At 40.4% G+C, this 17,185-nt stretch overlaps 1 protein-coding gene across 1 annotated transcript in view; it reads left to right on the forward strand.

Moving 5' to 3' along the window:
- The first annotated feature begins 370 nt into the window (after nucleotides 1-370).
- LOC146391661 (serine/threonine-protein phosphatase PP1-beta catalytic subunit) overlaps nucleotides 371-17,185 on the forward strand; it is a 30,783-nt gene continuing 13,968 nt past the window's right edge. The window contains exon 1 of the mRNA XM_084924615.1: nucleotides 371-495. Within this exon, the coding sequence (XP_084780741.1) occupies nucleotides 444-495 (52 nt within the window). The 5' untranslated portion in view covers nucleotides 371-443. The remainder of the gene's footprint in view (nucleotides 496-17,185) is intronic.

The raw sequence follows: 17,185 nt of genomic DNA on the forward strand, positions 1-17,185 counted from the left end.
TGCTGTAAGAAGCACTGGATTAGCTGATGCATTCAACGCAATCGAAAATCACAGGTAAAAAGCAAGAAAATGCAGTGAATATGCTATTGACCATCTGTTTGTTTGGCTACCCTTATTTTCTAATACAAATACATTTTTGTACCCTCATATCATGATCTTTATGGTTGAGCCAGTCTTTATATAGCAATGGCTGAATATGAGGATTGAATTAGAAAATGAGGAGGAAAAAAAGTATGTGAAACTTATGAACAGGATTACTATGTTTTTAAAAAATGTCCACTGTTCTCCTTTCTGTTCTAGAAACTAAAATATCCGAGGTGTAGTTGAATGAGGCGTGATGGCCCTAAATGGGAGGCCGCGAAAGGGAGGCGGTTTCTGTGCGGTGAGGCGGTGTCTGCCCTGCCTGCTTCAGACTGCGGCGGGCAGAGCTGTTCGTTACAGAAATGGCGGAGGGGGAGTTGGACGTCGACTCGCTGATTTCCAGGCTTTTAGAGGGTGAGTTCACAACCAAGTTTTATTTGTGTATTCTTGTTTTGCCCCGTGTTAGTCCCTAATACTTATTTAGGTTTTATTTTTGACAATAAAGGCCCGCTTTACGTGTTAGCGTTGCCCGGTTCTGGAGTGAGCAGGACTGGTCCTCACTGTCGTTAACAACAGGCACACCTTTTTAGTCAGCAACAGTCTTTCTTTCACGGATCTTTTTAGATTAATTTGTAATTCATTTGGATGCAACTATGTTCGAGCTTTTTTTGTAAACTGCATTTTGAGGGTTTTGGTGATTAAGTGGTAAGAAAGTTCTTGCTAGTGGGCTGTTTGTGCTTCGATGGCTCCAGTATGGAAGATAATGTCAGACCTATCTTACTATCCATCTTAGACTAACTAGCTAATAGTATAGTAATTAAGTGCTGTCTTCCTCACGTCACAGCATTTGTGTTATCACTTTGGAATGCACCAAATAAAATACTTGACAAGTTGCTTCTACTGTCTTTTAACCTATTATAGTCTCTGCTCCTTTACAAAAGCTCTGTTCAAAATACACGGTGGAGGGCGATAGCTTCAGGGGCAAATGCTCAGCAAAAGTTGACATTTCCTTAAAAATAAAGTTTAGATTGATGATTGAGTGTAGCCGAAAATGTCCCAACAGTTGCCCGATCCACGAGGAAGCAAAATCTTGCTCCTGATTTCTAAAAATTGGGTTTGTCTTTAATTCAAAGAAAAATTCTAAATTTTTAAATGGGATTTGGCTTGAGGGTTTCTGAGCTGAAGACTGTAGCTCTGTGTTGTTTTCTGGCGCATTTACACAAGCCACAGGCTTCAGTAGTATTCCCATTAAAACATACTTGTAGGAGTTCAAAACCTAAACCAAACTTTTAGCTCTACTACTCCGTGTGTTTTCTTATTCCATGAACCAGTGCATATAGTTTGTTCAGCTGGCCTTTTGATCATAAAGAACACACATTTTGTCAACAGTACTACATTGAATAGGAATCTTTTCAATACTAGCTGTGGCTCAACTTTACCCAGAGAGACACTTGTTAATTCTGTATTCGGTCATAGCTTATATGCATGTGGACTTTTCTGCTGAGCTGTTGTGTAAAAGTGTTTTTGCCCCTACTCCATTGTTATGTGTTGGCTAGCAGCAGGGGATGATTTTCTTAGTAGTGCTAAATGAGGGATTCTGACAGACAGACGAGTTGATGTCGATGATAATTTCTTGAAAAACAGATTATAAACAGGGAGATTATATCTCTCTGAGTCAGTGGTGAACAAGCATTCATGCCAGATCATCTCATGCGCAGCAACTTCTGCTAATGATTGAACCCAGTGTAGATGTACAGTGCATGTCAGTATAACTTAGTCATCTGGACTGACGGGAGCAGTGACATAATGGTGCTTGTTTCTCTTTGTGCGTGATATGTAGAGTAACACAGTACTGTGACTACAAGAATTGACTATAGTATACTGGCTTCATGTTTAGCAGTTAACCTCATTGCAGGAATTTGGAGGGATCTGGTCCTAAAAGCTTCCAGATGTGAGCCCTCAATGTATCCAACTATCCATCTCCTTTCATTCACTTTTCATCAACAACCATTTGAAAATGTCTGGACTTTTTGTTGGGATGACCATAGTATCAGAGGGGCATCATAAGCTGTACTGAAGGCTTTTCGTTCTGACTCATAACCAAAACTGGATGTATACAAAAACAGTTTTCTGGTGATGGGTCACAAATACTCGGTGATTAGTAATAGACGGACTGGGTACATTTGAAATGTCTCCCAGTATCGCTGCAATGTCCAGATTTTGTTGAGCATACTTATTTCAGTTTGGATGGTGTGATAATGTTTTTGTAATGAGATTATCCGACATTGTTTCTGTGGGCTTTTTTTTTTTTTTTTTTAAACAAAAGGTTTTAAATCTTATTAAAACAGGGCTGCAAGTAAATCCAATGTTCCTGCATTTAAATTACTTGTTTACTCCAAAATGGTGTTTCCCAGAAATGACTTTACTTCTGTAGGTTACTTTTGTATACTAATGCCTGTCCAAGAATAATTTGGGACTCCTGTTAGCATTTATTTATTTATTTTTTTCAAATTTCAAAGCCAGTGTTTATTTTCTTATCCATGGCCAATCCAGTTGCTATAATTCTGAGACTGCAGTTGCTGCTAAGCAGTTTCTGCACCAGCAGGCAGATGTGATCTTTGCAGCAACCCTCAATGTCACTGAGCTGCTTCCCCAGAGAGTCTTTCGTCCTGTGATTGGACAGACTCAACACCACCACTGTGGACTGCATCTAGCAACAGTAGCCTTCATCTATTCTGGAAGTCCTCTGTGAGCTTCTCTAGAATCTGTGGCAGGTGGAGGTGTGATTTATGTGCCGCTATGCTGAACACCGCAGAGCAGGACAAGGAATACTGTCGATTCCTGTTGATCTGGATAGTCGAATTGTCTGCTGTATGATGTCCTAACTGGGTAGACAGCTGAATATGAATAATGGTCACAAACATTGTGTATTCCTATTATTTAGATATATAGACATAATCATCATCAACCTGCTCTCACTGTAAATCCAGTTTAGTTGTGTGGGGAAAAACTGTAAAAGGTATTGGATTTTCTGTTGTGGATTGTAAAGAAAACCTTTACATATCAAGTGAATTTTACGTAATTGGCTTTCATAAAAATGACCGTCAAAGAAGAAGAAAATGTGTATTCAGATTCATGCGAGCATTCACTTTTCTGTCCTTGGTATCAATCATATTTTGTGCTTCACTACAAGTAAATGTCCAAGTGTTTGTTAGCAGGCCACACGTAATTATAGCACAGTGGCAAGTATAAAAATATAATTTATGCTAATGTTAAAGTGGGACTTTAAAATCTGTTTCTTCCAAAAACAAGTGTGGTATTTAGAATTTGTTTTTAGTGTGGAAAGTTCTCGCCAGCTAGTATTTTCCATTTAGGAAAAAAAAATGTCCCAAAAAGCACAGTAGTTTGATTCAAACACTAAGACAGATTTAGGCCAAGACTGGGCAGAAGTACAAGCCTAAGCACTCAGAATGTCCCTTATGGGTCAGCTTGTCTTCAAAGGGTCACATTTTATTTTAAAAAGTGACCTTTCAAAAGCACAAAAAACTCACACAACCCTTGATAATCATCATCTTTAGTTTACTTACCCAGGTTATATCTACAGGCCGCTTTCCTTTCAAAATTTAGCAAGTTACCCGTCTGTGGGTCTTTTTTTGTTTTGTTTCCTCCCGATATTCACACGAAGAAGCTTAGAACCTCCACGCCAGGGAGCTGTTTCTTCTTTTTCTTTCCTGTGTGAATAAAATTAGATCTTTTTCTCAGTATAGGAAGGGATTTCCTTAAGCACTTTAAAAGTGTGATGGTTCACTTTTTCTGTGAGGGCTGGTGGCAGGCAGAGAGCCACATACTCATGCACACAGACGCACATATGGAGAGTTCGCTGATCTCCTATTAAATGTCAACAGCCACAGCTGTCCCTGGTAGAAATTAACCTACCCTCTGGGTGACACAAACATACAGGGGAGAGGGGAAAATGGCAATAAGGTGGAATTTGTTGCTGTTCTAACTCTTGAAAAGTCTTCTAATTTTCCTTTTCATAATATTACATATTGCTTTTTCATTTATTGGACATGTGTGGAATCCAACTTTCTTTCATTCAAGAGAGATGATATATTATTTTTCCACATGCAGTGGCAATAAAATGCTTGTATTTTTTATACAAATATCTCAGTACCCTTTATTTTCCCTTTTCATCTATTTAGGATATCAAAGATATTTACTTTCTGTGCCATAATCCCTTAAAACTACAGTCATAGATGGGTTCCTTTCCACAGCCAGCTGTTATAATGTCAAAGTGTGCCAGTTATTGTGGAAGTACGTCCCCCTAAGCTGTGCCATTCACTTTCACAGGCAGTTCATTTTGAAAAACAAGCAGACCCAATAACCTTGCAAGTAATCAGCAACACATTTTCAGCTTGATAGTAGTAATCTGAGGGAAATGATGGGTGATAAGCACATTTGAGCGGTTAGTAAGACCAGGAAAATCTATACATGTCTGCCTAATCCATTCTAAGGGTGTGTTTCAAGTATGTTTTTCTCAGGAAATGACATGGCAAGTCTAAGCTGGGGCAGGAGGATTTCTATGCCCGCACGCAAGGGCGAAATGTTTGGTCACTGTTAGAGACTGGGTGGGGACTTGAGGGGCGTCCATACAGCAGTTAAACCTCTGAGCTGACCTGCTGGATGTGTAGAGGAACACGGAATGTTGTTGGGTATCAAATCCTGACTGCTGTAAATCAAATTACTGCAGCGTGCCAAATGAATTAACGCACACGTGACTGAACAACCATTTATTATGTCTACCTAATGTTCAGTGCTGCAGGTAGATATCCAGTTGTGATCGGTAGGCCTGCTTTACTGTAAAATGCAGCATTACATTGTCATATTATCAATCAGGTGTTAGTCAATCGTTCAGTACTGATCAGTCAGCTCCTCGCCATAAACGGGGTTTCCCCTGCTGCCTCTTACTCAGTCATTGTTTTCGTCGAGAGTCCTATAACATGCCTGTTGGGGTTGGACCTATGATGCATGTTTTGTGACAAAGTTAAGACCAGCGTCACTCCCAGTTTGTCAAGTTTTAACCCAAACTGCATAGTTGTCCTCAAACTCATCGATCAGCTTGAAGGAAAAAAAAAAAAAGGAAGAAGAAAACTCTGAACTAGGAGTCTCTATCTCCTATGTTCTGTGTTCAGGCTCGTCATTTATTTAGTTTTAGTTGGTTTTCGGTATGCACAAATTTATCTGCAAATGTGTTGGTGTGTCTAAAGACAGACACACACTGAAGCTGTGCTTCAACAGTGGTTTGGTGGAGGGGTTGACAGGAGTTTCTAGCTGACAGGCTAAACCTGATCGACTGACAGCATGACTTACATCACTGAAGCCTCCTCAGTGGCATAGCAGGCAAAGCATGCAGGTTTCTAGCCTCTCAGGTTTCATTTGTCACTGTGTACAACAATGACTTGTGATTTACTGACCTGTGACCAGTCTTCTGAGTCAGAGTAGAAAGGTAAGCAGCACAATGGTGTGTAGCTTACTTACTAAAGCTATTTGTCTGTATTAAAATGCCATTTGGAGGTCTGTGTGTCTGACAGTGGTAATGTTATGCAGTCATATTTTGCACTCCTCTCTGAGAACGCGACAGTCCTGTCTGTCATTGTTTTGCATGTAAGAAACGGTGGTATCCCAGTTTGAATGTTTGTATTAAGCCACATTTATTTAGTGCAGGATCAAGCTTGTTGTGTTGCATCAGAGCCTGCATGCATTTTTTTTTTTTTTAAAGCACTGCTGATTACTAATAGGGCTGCCACAAACGATTGTTTTGATAGTCGACTAGTCACCGATTATTTTTGCGATTAGTCGACTAATCAGATCATCATCCATTGGACGTAAAACTACAGCTTATTGCACCAGCAGCATCTGCTCTTATATAACTATCATTAGCTTACAGCTTTAAGTGTGTAAGGTATGTGCTAACTAAAAATAAAGACAAGATGATAGTTTATTAAATTTTAATAAAATTTGCAGATTGTTTCGGTGAAGTTTAATAAACTCCTTGCTATCTAAAATATAACAGGACACCGGAGTATATTCTCGAGCATCTCACACTTCTGATAATCAGTTGTCTGCTTGACGTTTATTCAGCTGTGTAAAAACTATAACTTTAATCTCAGCCAAACCGATTTACTCAGGAACAAATAAAATACTAAAAAAACGCCAAACAATAACATTTTTAAGTTATCAAGTGACTTATATATGTTTAACCTGAGTAGCGAAAGACGGCGGTGGGTTTGAAAACTATTTGCCGGGAGTCCGGTGTTCTCAGGGCTCTAGTGAGCCTTGCCCCCGGCTAACTATCGAGCTAGTGGGTAACAGACATCTCCGAAAACGTCGGAGCGCTTTTAAAAATATGTGGTGTCTTGATAAACTGAGCAGATATTTGAGGTTTACACAGCTACATTCTCGCCTGAACATATGTTAAATGTTTATTTTGTGACCCAGAAAGAATAATAAGAGTAATATTAAAACTAACTAGCTGCCGCCATTGTTGGAAACTGAGCTGGGCTGCGCTATGAATTCTGGGACAGAGCTACTTCTTCTTCTTCGGGGTTTAACAGCAGCTGGCATCCTTGTACATGCAGTGCTGCCATCTTCTGTTTCAGTCCGTTATTACACTCTTAAATCCTACTACTTATTCCTGCGTCTTTTGGGATCTTACAAAGCTTCAAACGACGCGTCGACTATTAAATCAGTCGTCGACGTAATCGTGACTAGTCGACTAATCGTGGCAGCCCTAATTACTAACACTGCAAAGTTACCCACAGCTGCCTAATGTATTGTGTTCCTGATTATAAAAATAAAAACAAAAACAAAAAAAGTACGGTTTAAACAGTTATGTGTCTAATCAAAGAGTGGTAATGTGGTATTATTGTGAGGTGAAAAGATCAATAGCAATGCAGCCACATTACACAGGATTGCATGACACCATGGTCTGTTTGAAATCAATCAGCCGTCTACTGTTTTTGTATGATCCACAGCAGCTCGTGTCAGATTTCGCAGCAACTCACTGTGGTTAGTTAGATCACATCTGAATTGACCTGGAATTGTTTAAAGAGTTTATAGAAATCTTACATTTGCATTAACACAGTAGCAAGCAGTAGTATGCTTTAGGGGTGGGCCATATCATACCGTTCACGGTAATACCGGTATAATGTTGGGCAACGATAAGAAAATGAAATATCGCGATAGAATATAGATAAAACCTGCATGCGCGGTGCATTTGTTTTTATACTCATCCTTTTTAAGTTTTGTGGATATTATACATGGTTATGCTGAGGATCTGTCGGCCAATTTCCACTGGAAATGCCTTTTGGTTAAACTGTCAGCAAGGAATTTGCATTTGCACTGTTAAATTTTTATATAACTTTAATGCACATAAGAAAAACAGCTGCTTGTTTAAGTGAAAATACATTGATTTTTTTTTTTTGCACTAATAAAGTTGTGGAGTTGTAAAGTATTTTGTCTAGTGTCAATTATATAGTTATCGCAAATTTTGAAAAGTTTATCGTGATAAATATATTTGGTCATATCGCCCTGCTCTAGTATGCTTCATATGAGCTGCGGTTTTGCTTCCCTACATTCCTGTGCACAGTTTACTGGCCAAGCCTTGTGTTTTCTTGTTTGTTTGTTTGTGGAGTTCTCTGCACCTGCCCCTCCTCCTCTTTCTCCTCCTCAGTAGTTTATAACCATTGCTGTACTGTGTCTCTGTGCTGCAATCGAGTAAAGCAGCGATTACAGGCCCCAGCTTTTCCAGCATACACATGTTAAGCCCACACTGGCTGGCCTTTAGTGACAACAAGCCCTCTGTCTGGGCTGCCAGCACAGGTGGCCCGTAGGCTTTATGTGGCACAATCAACGCCACAGCCCTGTGGATCAGCCAGTAAGGGAGAGGGGAGGTAGGATGGAATTATTTTTTTATTTTTTATTTTTTCTTCTTCTTTTTGGTCATCTTAGTTTATGGGCAAAAACAGCAGCCAAGTTGTTGTCAATTTGGGAACATAAAATCTCCTAAAAGGTGTTTGTGTTTAGATGTCCATGTTTCCTGAATTTGAGTCACTCCTTTACCAGGGAGCCACCATTTAGTCCTAACAGTTTTCAAAGATGACAACAGCACAATGACAAATAAGCCAAGGGGGTAAAATGCGCAGTGAGAAGAGTGTAGTGTATCTTTAATTGCATATTGTTTAGATGGCCTGTAATATATTTTACTGTGGTGATGATACCACATACCATATACTTTCTAGACATTTAATGAGTATACGATAGCCTTTATTAAGCTATTTTCTTTTTTTCTTTTTTTTTTTTAAAGAAAAAGCTTTAGAAGTCATATTAAAGAAGACTTTTTGGATATAAGTCATAGTAGTCACTGACTACTGGAATTAACCGATAAATGGCTATTCTGCAATTACACTCAATAAATTACTGTCTGAGATGCTTGCATATGCCAGTCACACCTATTCCCTGCACTGAGCAATGTGAAGTTTCCTGGATAGACCCGGCTGCAGCAATATGCTATAGATAACCGACTAGCCATACAAAAATCAAATGTCTGGCACTGTAAAGAACAAATGCAGTCATCCTGGAAGTGGATCATCATCTGCTATTTGAAAATGCTTTGGATTTAGAGCAAGTAGTGATGAAGAACAAATTGAGCGAGTGCTGTAAAGTTGCCACAAAGCAAAATAAATATATATGTATGTATGTATGTATGTATGTATATATGTATATGTATATATGTATATGTATATGTATATGTGTGTGTATGTATATGTATATGTGTATATATGTACACACACACACACATTTATTCAAGTTCCTCAAAACACGTCATGAATCGCAGCATAACAATGGCCAAGCAAAGCAACGCAGTGGTTGCTAATGTGAGTCATTCAACATTAACTCAGACATCTTCTGAAAGACATACTGGAAATGCCAGCAGCAACCTAACTATTGCTTTCCCCTTGGGTAAAGATGTGTCTGATAAACACAGTGAGTAATGAAGACAGGCATGCTCGCGCAATTATGTTACCCCTTGCGCAAATACTTTTCTGTTGTGCAAATACCTGTACTATATGCAAAATGTCACATGGCTGTTGAGTACTTCTATGTTACTCCTCTGTGAACTAAATCCCAAAAATAACAAGTTTCAGTGGTATTGATCTCTTTTCTTATTTGCAGCAATGTTGCATTTTACTGTTATTTTTTTTTAAGTATTCTTTATAGATTTTTACATTTTCTGGCCATTCTGATAACATCTCTGATTGGTGTAGACGACACTCATAGGGATCATTTTATGTTGAAAAGGGTCATGACGTGTGAAAGAGCCTGAATCAGGAAGCGAAAACAGATAGCCACCGTCGTGAGACCTGTTATCTCAAACTTGGGCATTAGGATTTTTCGAGCCAGTGTAAATCCTGACTGATGTGTTTTGCTGTATTTAGCTTTGTTTTTCAGTCAGCGTGAATTTATTTGTTTCTTAATTGTTTTTACAAGGAGTTGCTTGTGTTCCTATTTTCAAAATTTCTATAGGCTTGACCAGTTCGGAGATTTTATCATTTTAATTAGCATCTGGGTGTCCGTGTGAGGAAAGTTCATCACCGTCTGAACTGAAACTGAAGCACTTTGACAGCCATTTAAAGTAACTTTTTTTTATTTTTATTTTCCTGGATTCAATTTTTATTTTACAGCTATTCATAATGCATATTTGTTTCCTCACTGTCACCCTGCTTGTTTGTGTCAGATGTAGTCGACTGCTGCTGTGTTGCGTGGTGTTCAGGGTGCTGGCGTGGCACTCTGTTATGGAAACAACAATGGTGGAGCCTGTGTGGCGGGGAGCGTTCACCCCCTGGCACCAAACATGGCACAGAGATCTCACCCAGGCTTTTCAGCTGCCTAGCTATAAACCCTCCCTTCTATTCAGTCCCTCGTTTGCAGGGTCTCAAGCTTCAGTGTCAGCCTACATTTTTCTCCCGTTTCTCTACTCCTCTCCATCTCTCCCACTCTCTCTGTCTATAGCTGTGTCTCCTTTTATATCTCCCCCGGTCTCTCCTCTCAATTTCGTCCTTTCTTTCGCCCCACAAAGACTGCCATTCACTGTGGCACTTAGAGACGAACAAAACGTCCTCTGAAAATCTAAAGCTTGCCCAGAAATGCCATCGCAGTTGGATTTCTGAGTTAAGAGTGGCTCTCGCTCCTCTTGCCAGAGTTACTTTGTGTTTCTCGTTCACTAAGGGGTCACTGTTTTCCATCTCTCCCGTGTGGGAGAGAGTGAGATGGAGGAGCAGTTGAGAGCTGCTGGCCTTGTGCCCAGTTGGAGTGAATGGAAGAGGAAGGCTAAAAAAGGTCTGACACGGCATCTTTTTTTGGTGCTGTGGGGTGCTGCAGTGACTAAAAACATGCACAGTCATACTTGCTTTAAATTCATGGGTCTGCTTGACCCAGTAGAACTTTTGAATCCTTTTCTTGAAAAGGAGAGAGATATTCTGTTAAAGTTGAAGTTGCCAGAAAGTGGCACTAATGAACTGACAGTGTGAATTGTGACACGTGGGCATACTTACAAAACACAGACTTTGCAGTCACCTTCAGTTTTAGCTTTGCACTACCTTTCTAAGCCATAATGCTGATGTGTCATGGGTAATTTTTTAGTGCTTTTATTTGACAGGTGATACCTTGCAAGAGAGCTAGGGTGGTGAAATTAAATGTGGGACTGTGGTGTTAGACCATCGAGTTGAAAAGCTTGTTGTTTATGTTTTTTCAAGTTGATATTGAGATGCATACTTGCAGCATGCTACCTATTGAATTTGAAATAGTCATGTGCCAGCTCCAGCACAGAAACCTTCCAAAAGGGCCGTCCAATGTTTTGAGTGGTGTACTACAATGCAAGTTCAACAAAGTCAGACATTCTTTGCCTTTGCAGACTTAACAAAACCAAAAACACCAGCGACAATGGGTATAATGATAATATTAATAATGATAATTATATAGATAATAATTAAACTAACCAGTGTAGAAGACCCAGAACCTAAACATATGAGGGGGAAAAAATGTTTTACTACTATCGTGAAGCCTACCTGTCTTATAGCTTCTGCTGGCTTTGTTGGCTCACCCCCCCTCGGCCCATGTGCATGATCTATCGGGAAAAATTGGCTCACGCTAACACTGCAATCTTAAGAGTCCCTTAGAAACCAGACACCATTCAGAGAGAAACTTGAGCAACTTCAAAAGAGCTCCCTGTGTTGAGTTGTGTGAAAATGTCTAATAAGACATCAGAGTCAAGTTATATCCCACTAGAGCAGCAATACTAGTGGCATGTGCTGTGACTAATATGCTAGGTCCAGGTACTGCAAATGTGCTGTTAAAAGTTCCTTAGTGCCAATATGGACTTTATATTTTATGATGATATGTTTACAAACAATGTGATTTAACAAAAACAAACATACCATCATGACATGTTTCCTAATTTGAAGTGTGAAAACCAAGTGCCAGCAGCAGTAGCATTATAGTTGTGACACAGCTAGTCAAGCGTAAGAACTCAGGTGGCCTACCCTTGGAAGTATAAAATAACTGCTTAACGTTTTAGTTTAAAACTAAAATAACTAAACAGCTCTATTTTCCACCATGCAACCACATCAGTGATGTTCATCTACTGTTTGCTCCTGCTGTCTTATGGAATGAAAGTGCTCCAGCAATCCTCTGTAGAGTCAGTTGTTTACATTTGCGTCACACATCTCCAGCTGCTGGTATCTTTCCTTTATAGCCAGGCTGCATTTGACAGCATGTGTTTGTCTCAAGTAGTGAAACAAGTGTATTGTTTCCACATTTACATGGAACAATTGTCTTGCATATTTTGCAAAGTTATGTGCTTTGTTGGAGGTTGTTTAAATGGCTACCTTTGTCACTACTACGTCATCACCGGAAGCCGAGACAGGGCTCTTGTCGTCAGATATGCTTGGGCTTATCTCATTGTTGCACGTACTAGGAAACATAAACATGTGGCATTGCTGGAGCAATGATGTGATGACATTTTTTTCGCAGACATTTATATAACTGAGTATATTTGCATTTCACTACAAAGTGCACCATTTGTAAGATACTGTTTGAGTCAAGATGAGAATTGTCACAACTGGTACTGTACGCTCAGTGCAACTTCGGGTAAACTGAGGCCAAGTTCACTGATGCCTGTGCCAGATTGTTCTCGGGAAACTCCGCTGTGATGAACTTGGAACAGTTTCAGTTGACAGGGAGTATTGAACAAGTTACTTAAAAAAAATTAAAACAAATTCATTGGTCAGCTAATCGGTGACTCAGCACTGATTCAAAAACATTGATTCAGTGAAACAACATGACCACTCCAAACAATCCTTTCAGACCCAGGAAAAAGCACTGAAACCCAGGAAAAACAAAATAATCAAGTAGCACGTATAATAACACTGGGCTATATATAGACCTATACTGAACCTGCATTAAGGATTACAAATGTAGATCTCATGGAAAAATAAGTAGAATTTGCTGACTTGGAGTAGTCACGCTTATGGTTTGCGCTGACATCTGCGCGTGTTTCTCGCTGATGTATCCTACGCAGCGCTTTTCCAGTGCAGCTGACAGCCATTATATTGTTGCGGCCCTGAGTGCGAGCTCTGGCCTGCGCTTCATTAGCCTGTTTCTATTCCAATCACATGCAGCAGAGCCTTCAAGCACTCCCTCTCTGTCCTGACTGACTACTTCCTTCATACAGCAGCGGCCATATATGGCAATGCCTTCCAGAAGGAGAATCTGTCTGTAACTAACTTATCTTTCACTCGCTCTCTTTGGCTCTTTGTTCAAGTAAGCCCTCTCTTAAATGAATGGAAAAATAGTTGACCTCTTTGACGCTTGGCAAGTCATTTACAACCAGCGAAGCAGAGGAAATCACTCTCAACCAAACCCCTTCCTTTAGAGAACGACCACGTTTTCCTTTATAGATTCAAAAACAGTGCTTTTCTATTTCTTTTTTTTTTCCCCCCCCAGATATGAAGATGTTCACTTTTGTCAGTGGTTAATATTAGACTACCATCAATTCTGGGCAATGCAGTCCACAAAGATTACAATTGTTGACTCTGCAGATAGCTCTGGCCTTGATATGTTTGCAAAACCGATCAGGCAAGCCTGGCCTTACTATGTAAGGTGTTTTCTCGCACCCTGTCACGTTGTTGCTTTATGTGGCAACACCTCTCTGGTGTGGTTTATTACACAGCTCAATAGATGGCTGGGTTTTTCTTAAGATCCTCCCAAATATTTAATGAATCACTGTCACAAAATGCTGGGCAGGAAGAGTTTTATTTAACAAAAAAAAAAAAAGCAACTCTCATTTTGTACCTAGAAATATGACAACCAAAGAACGTTAGATTGTTTCTAATGTTATGTCCACACAATGAGTGATGTGCTCATCACACATCTCTTTGAAGCTGAAGTGGTCCGTCCAGGGTCTGGTTGCCTGGGTAACCCTGTCCTCTATTTACTACTCTGTCAATATGTGAATCACCAGCATCCTCACCTCTCGCTGGTAGTCAATTCAGTCGTTCGCCTTAAAGTTAACAAAACTTTCTTAGACTTATAGTCATTAAAATATTTTTTATGGTCTCTTGTTGCCATGTTGCAGAGAATTACAACTTTATAGTTTATGTCTATAAGTAACATTTAAATGTCTACCATTCCACTAATTACTTTTTTAAGCCAAAGGTTCTACTAGTTAGAAGAAATCAAAATGATAACATATTTAAAACGGTAAAAACAAGCAAATGTCACTACTGTTTCAGGTGGCTGGTCTCCAGTTATGTTCACTGCGGGGTGGGTAAACCATTGCACAATGTTAACAAGTTTAACTGTGGGTCTGTGCTCTGTTGCTTGCATAAACACAATCCTAATAATGTCTCTAGTATAGCCACTGGAATTGAAGTATGGCTCGGAGTGCAACCTGTCTGGTTTTTTAATTAGTAAATGTATATTTCAGGCATGTTAGGCCACCCTGTGGGAGGGACACTGGGGGAGTGCCCTCTCCCATATCCAATGCCATATTGCAGTTTTAAGTACAGTGATCCAGAGTAGCTTTCGAATAATAGTCCTGAGAGCCAAACAGTTTTGGACTGCTGCTGGTTGGACAAAACAAGACCTGAATACAGGACTCTGGACAAATTCAGAGACATCTCGCAGACAATTTTTGCTTCTGTATTTTTAAAAACTTAACTATTGACAACAAGCCTTAAGTCCAGAGGGTCACATTAGCTAAACTTTAATTTTTTTCCTTCAGCTTAGTGTATCATGATTTACTTTTACAACTGCATGGAAAGATTTTTATGAAATGTTGGTGAATGTATATGTTTGAAATAAAAATGAACTGAACTGAACTTTTCTAGTGAGCTGTGTTGATGCACTTAGTTTCACAGACCCTTTTTCATCCAAAACTGGCTCCCCTCACTTGGTACTAGAAAGGTTCTTTGGGTTTTGGTGGTACGTGTAGATTCCCTGGCTGCATGTTTCTCAGGCTGCAGTAGGCTGAGATGTTAAGGTTTAAAAAGGCCTGTGAGCTGTCTGGTATGCACTCAGGGAGGGGTATGAGGCAGAGCTGTCCTCTGACGTCAGCACAGTTCACTGCTGAGGCGGAGGAGGGTGACCCAGAGAGTCAGCCACAGCCAGGAATGCAACTTGAAAAATAAAGATAATAAAGATGAAGATAAAAGGATGAAGGGGAAGGAAGAGGCAAATTGGTGAATAGATTTTGACAGCAGGCACTTGATTGCATGAACTCCTCTGGCATACAGTTTTAAGAGGGTGTGACCAAACCCCACTGTGGTGGCTCAGGCACATGGACCTGAGCTGACCAAATTAGGAAAATGTACTAGAGGTTTCTTGAACATGACATTTACCATTTCTGAGCACGAACATGTTGAAAAGCCAGTGTATGGATGGGGCTGTGGTGTGAGTGAAACCAAACAGCTGTTTGAGACATGTCACTACTCCTTAACACTGTGTATTCATTTGGCTCTAATGTCATTGTGAAGGACCGTGGCTAGCAGGTTAGCAACAACTGAATTTTCAGGGGAAAAGATGAGGAGTAGTAAAGTAGCATTTTTCTCTGGCAGATTAAAAAAAATGCTAAAATTTAAGCCTAACTCAAGATTAACTGATGTATTTGAGAACCTCTTTCTGTATGCCCCGAGTTCACCCAAGTTTAATGTTATAGGTTTAGCTTTTAACTATAAATTTTCTTATGTCTTCTTGCCAGAGGGGGGCAAAAAGGATCATTCACTGGGTCACTTTTGTTATGGCATAGATCTTCTCTCTCTGCTCATTACCTATTTCTCTTCGCTGTAAGTGTAGAATTTGGTGAAAGGCTGAAATGCTTTGCATGGGTAAAACAAATGCTGCAAAACACTACCTGTGCTTCCCATCATACCATGTGATGTCAGCAAACACATAACTGACATCTGATGGTTTTTCTACAAAAATGCAAAGCCCCTAATGATGTGTAAGTTAATCATGGAGGGCAGAATCAAGTGAAATGTGTGGTGGTTATGGAGAAGACATTTAGAAGGCAAACTTTGATACTGAGTTACAAACTGTGCTGATTTTAAAGAATCTCCACAATGTGTCAGCTGTCATATTCTCACGTGGTTTGCTCTTTATATTCCCCATGAATATTCACGCAAAAGAACAGCGCACATCACTACCTGTGGCTGCCACGGCTGTTACACGTGTTAAGCAATAGGTTGGACAGAGTGTTTTGTGCAATAAATTACATCTGCATGCATCACTGGTACTCGGTAACTCACTTTAGAGCCTTAGTGTGAGCTGAACATTTAGGATACATTCTGACTTTTAACATATTTTCAAATGTTCTAAACCGTGTGTGTGTGTGTGTGTGTGTGTGTGTGTGTGTGTCTCATGAGTAATTTATTTTGAGCTGAGTAATTGACCGGAATCACAAACTATGCGGATACAGGCAGGCCTGTTGTTGGGTCTCCGTCACGGCTGTCGGATGCAGCAGTGTTAGTATGCAGGGCGTGGGCTGGTGGAGGTGACACTTAATCTGCGAATCGCCTCCTTTTCCCTGTGAGATGCAGCTGCTGCTCCATTCGCCAACACCTCTCCCGCTGGAAATTGGTCTTTCTGGGTTGCCACGGTAATCAGATGTGGGTGCCACATCCTGCTCTTTCCTTCTCTTGACTGGTGAAGCTGCAGTGCATAAGTGATGGACCAAAGGATGCTGGGATACCTCCCCACAAGCTTATAATGGTACAATCTGAAGTCAAGGTCACTGGATCGCACTCTCTTTCTTTCTTTGTGTGTGTGTGTGTGTGTGTGTGTGTGTGTGTGTGTGTGTGTGTGTGTGTGTGTGTGTGTGTGTGTGTGTGTTTCCTGCTCTGCCTCAGCTTAACCCTATGATGAAGGGTTATCCTCTCGGGCAGGTGCTTCTGGTTTCGTGTTTGTGTCTCCATCCTATATCGGGCCTCCCTGACCGAGCTGGAAGGCAGAGGTGTGAAATCACTCAACACTAGACACACAAACACATATTGCTTGTGTGTGTGCTTATGGAAGGATCAGTGGCAGAGAATGTGTTTAGTATTTAAACCACATACAGTCTTTGCATGGTATTGCTTTTCTATTTGCTTGTTTACTAGAAAAACGTTCACCTTTTGGGCAGTCATAAAAATAGCCCTTCAGTGGGGCGTGTGTGATCACAGGATGTATTTGGCTGCAGTGCAAGAGTGTTTATAGTCCACGCCTAAGATCTCCAGGCAGAAATGGCAGGGTCATGCAGCACATGTGCACACATGCTGCTGCTGCTGCTTCTCCTTCAGGATCACAGGGATTCACCTGCAGGAGTCTAACACACGCAACACCTTTGATACTCAGCCCTTTCAAGCCACTTCCTCCTTAGAAAAACAAGACTCTCTGGCTGTGTTATTGCTGCATCCTTCTGACCACATCCTTGGGATCCACTCATGGACTAGTGTTTTACACCGGCTTGGATTTCCTTCATGTTGCTGTGGTGTCAGCAGCAGTCTTACTC

The sequence above is a fragment of the Perissodus microlepis genome, chromosome 3 (assembly GCF_051167445.1).
Source record: "Perissodus microlepis isolate ML-2025 ecotype Zambia chromosome 3, ASM5116744v1, whole genome shotgun sequence".
Taxonomy (NCBI): Eukaryota; Metazoa; Chordata; class Actinopteri; order Cichliformes; family Cichlidae; genus Perissodus; species Perissodus microlepis.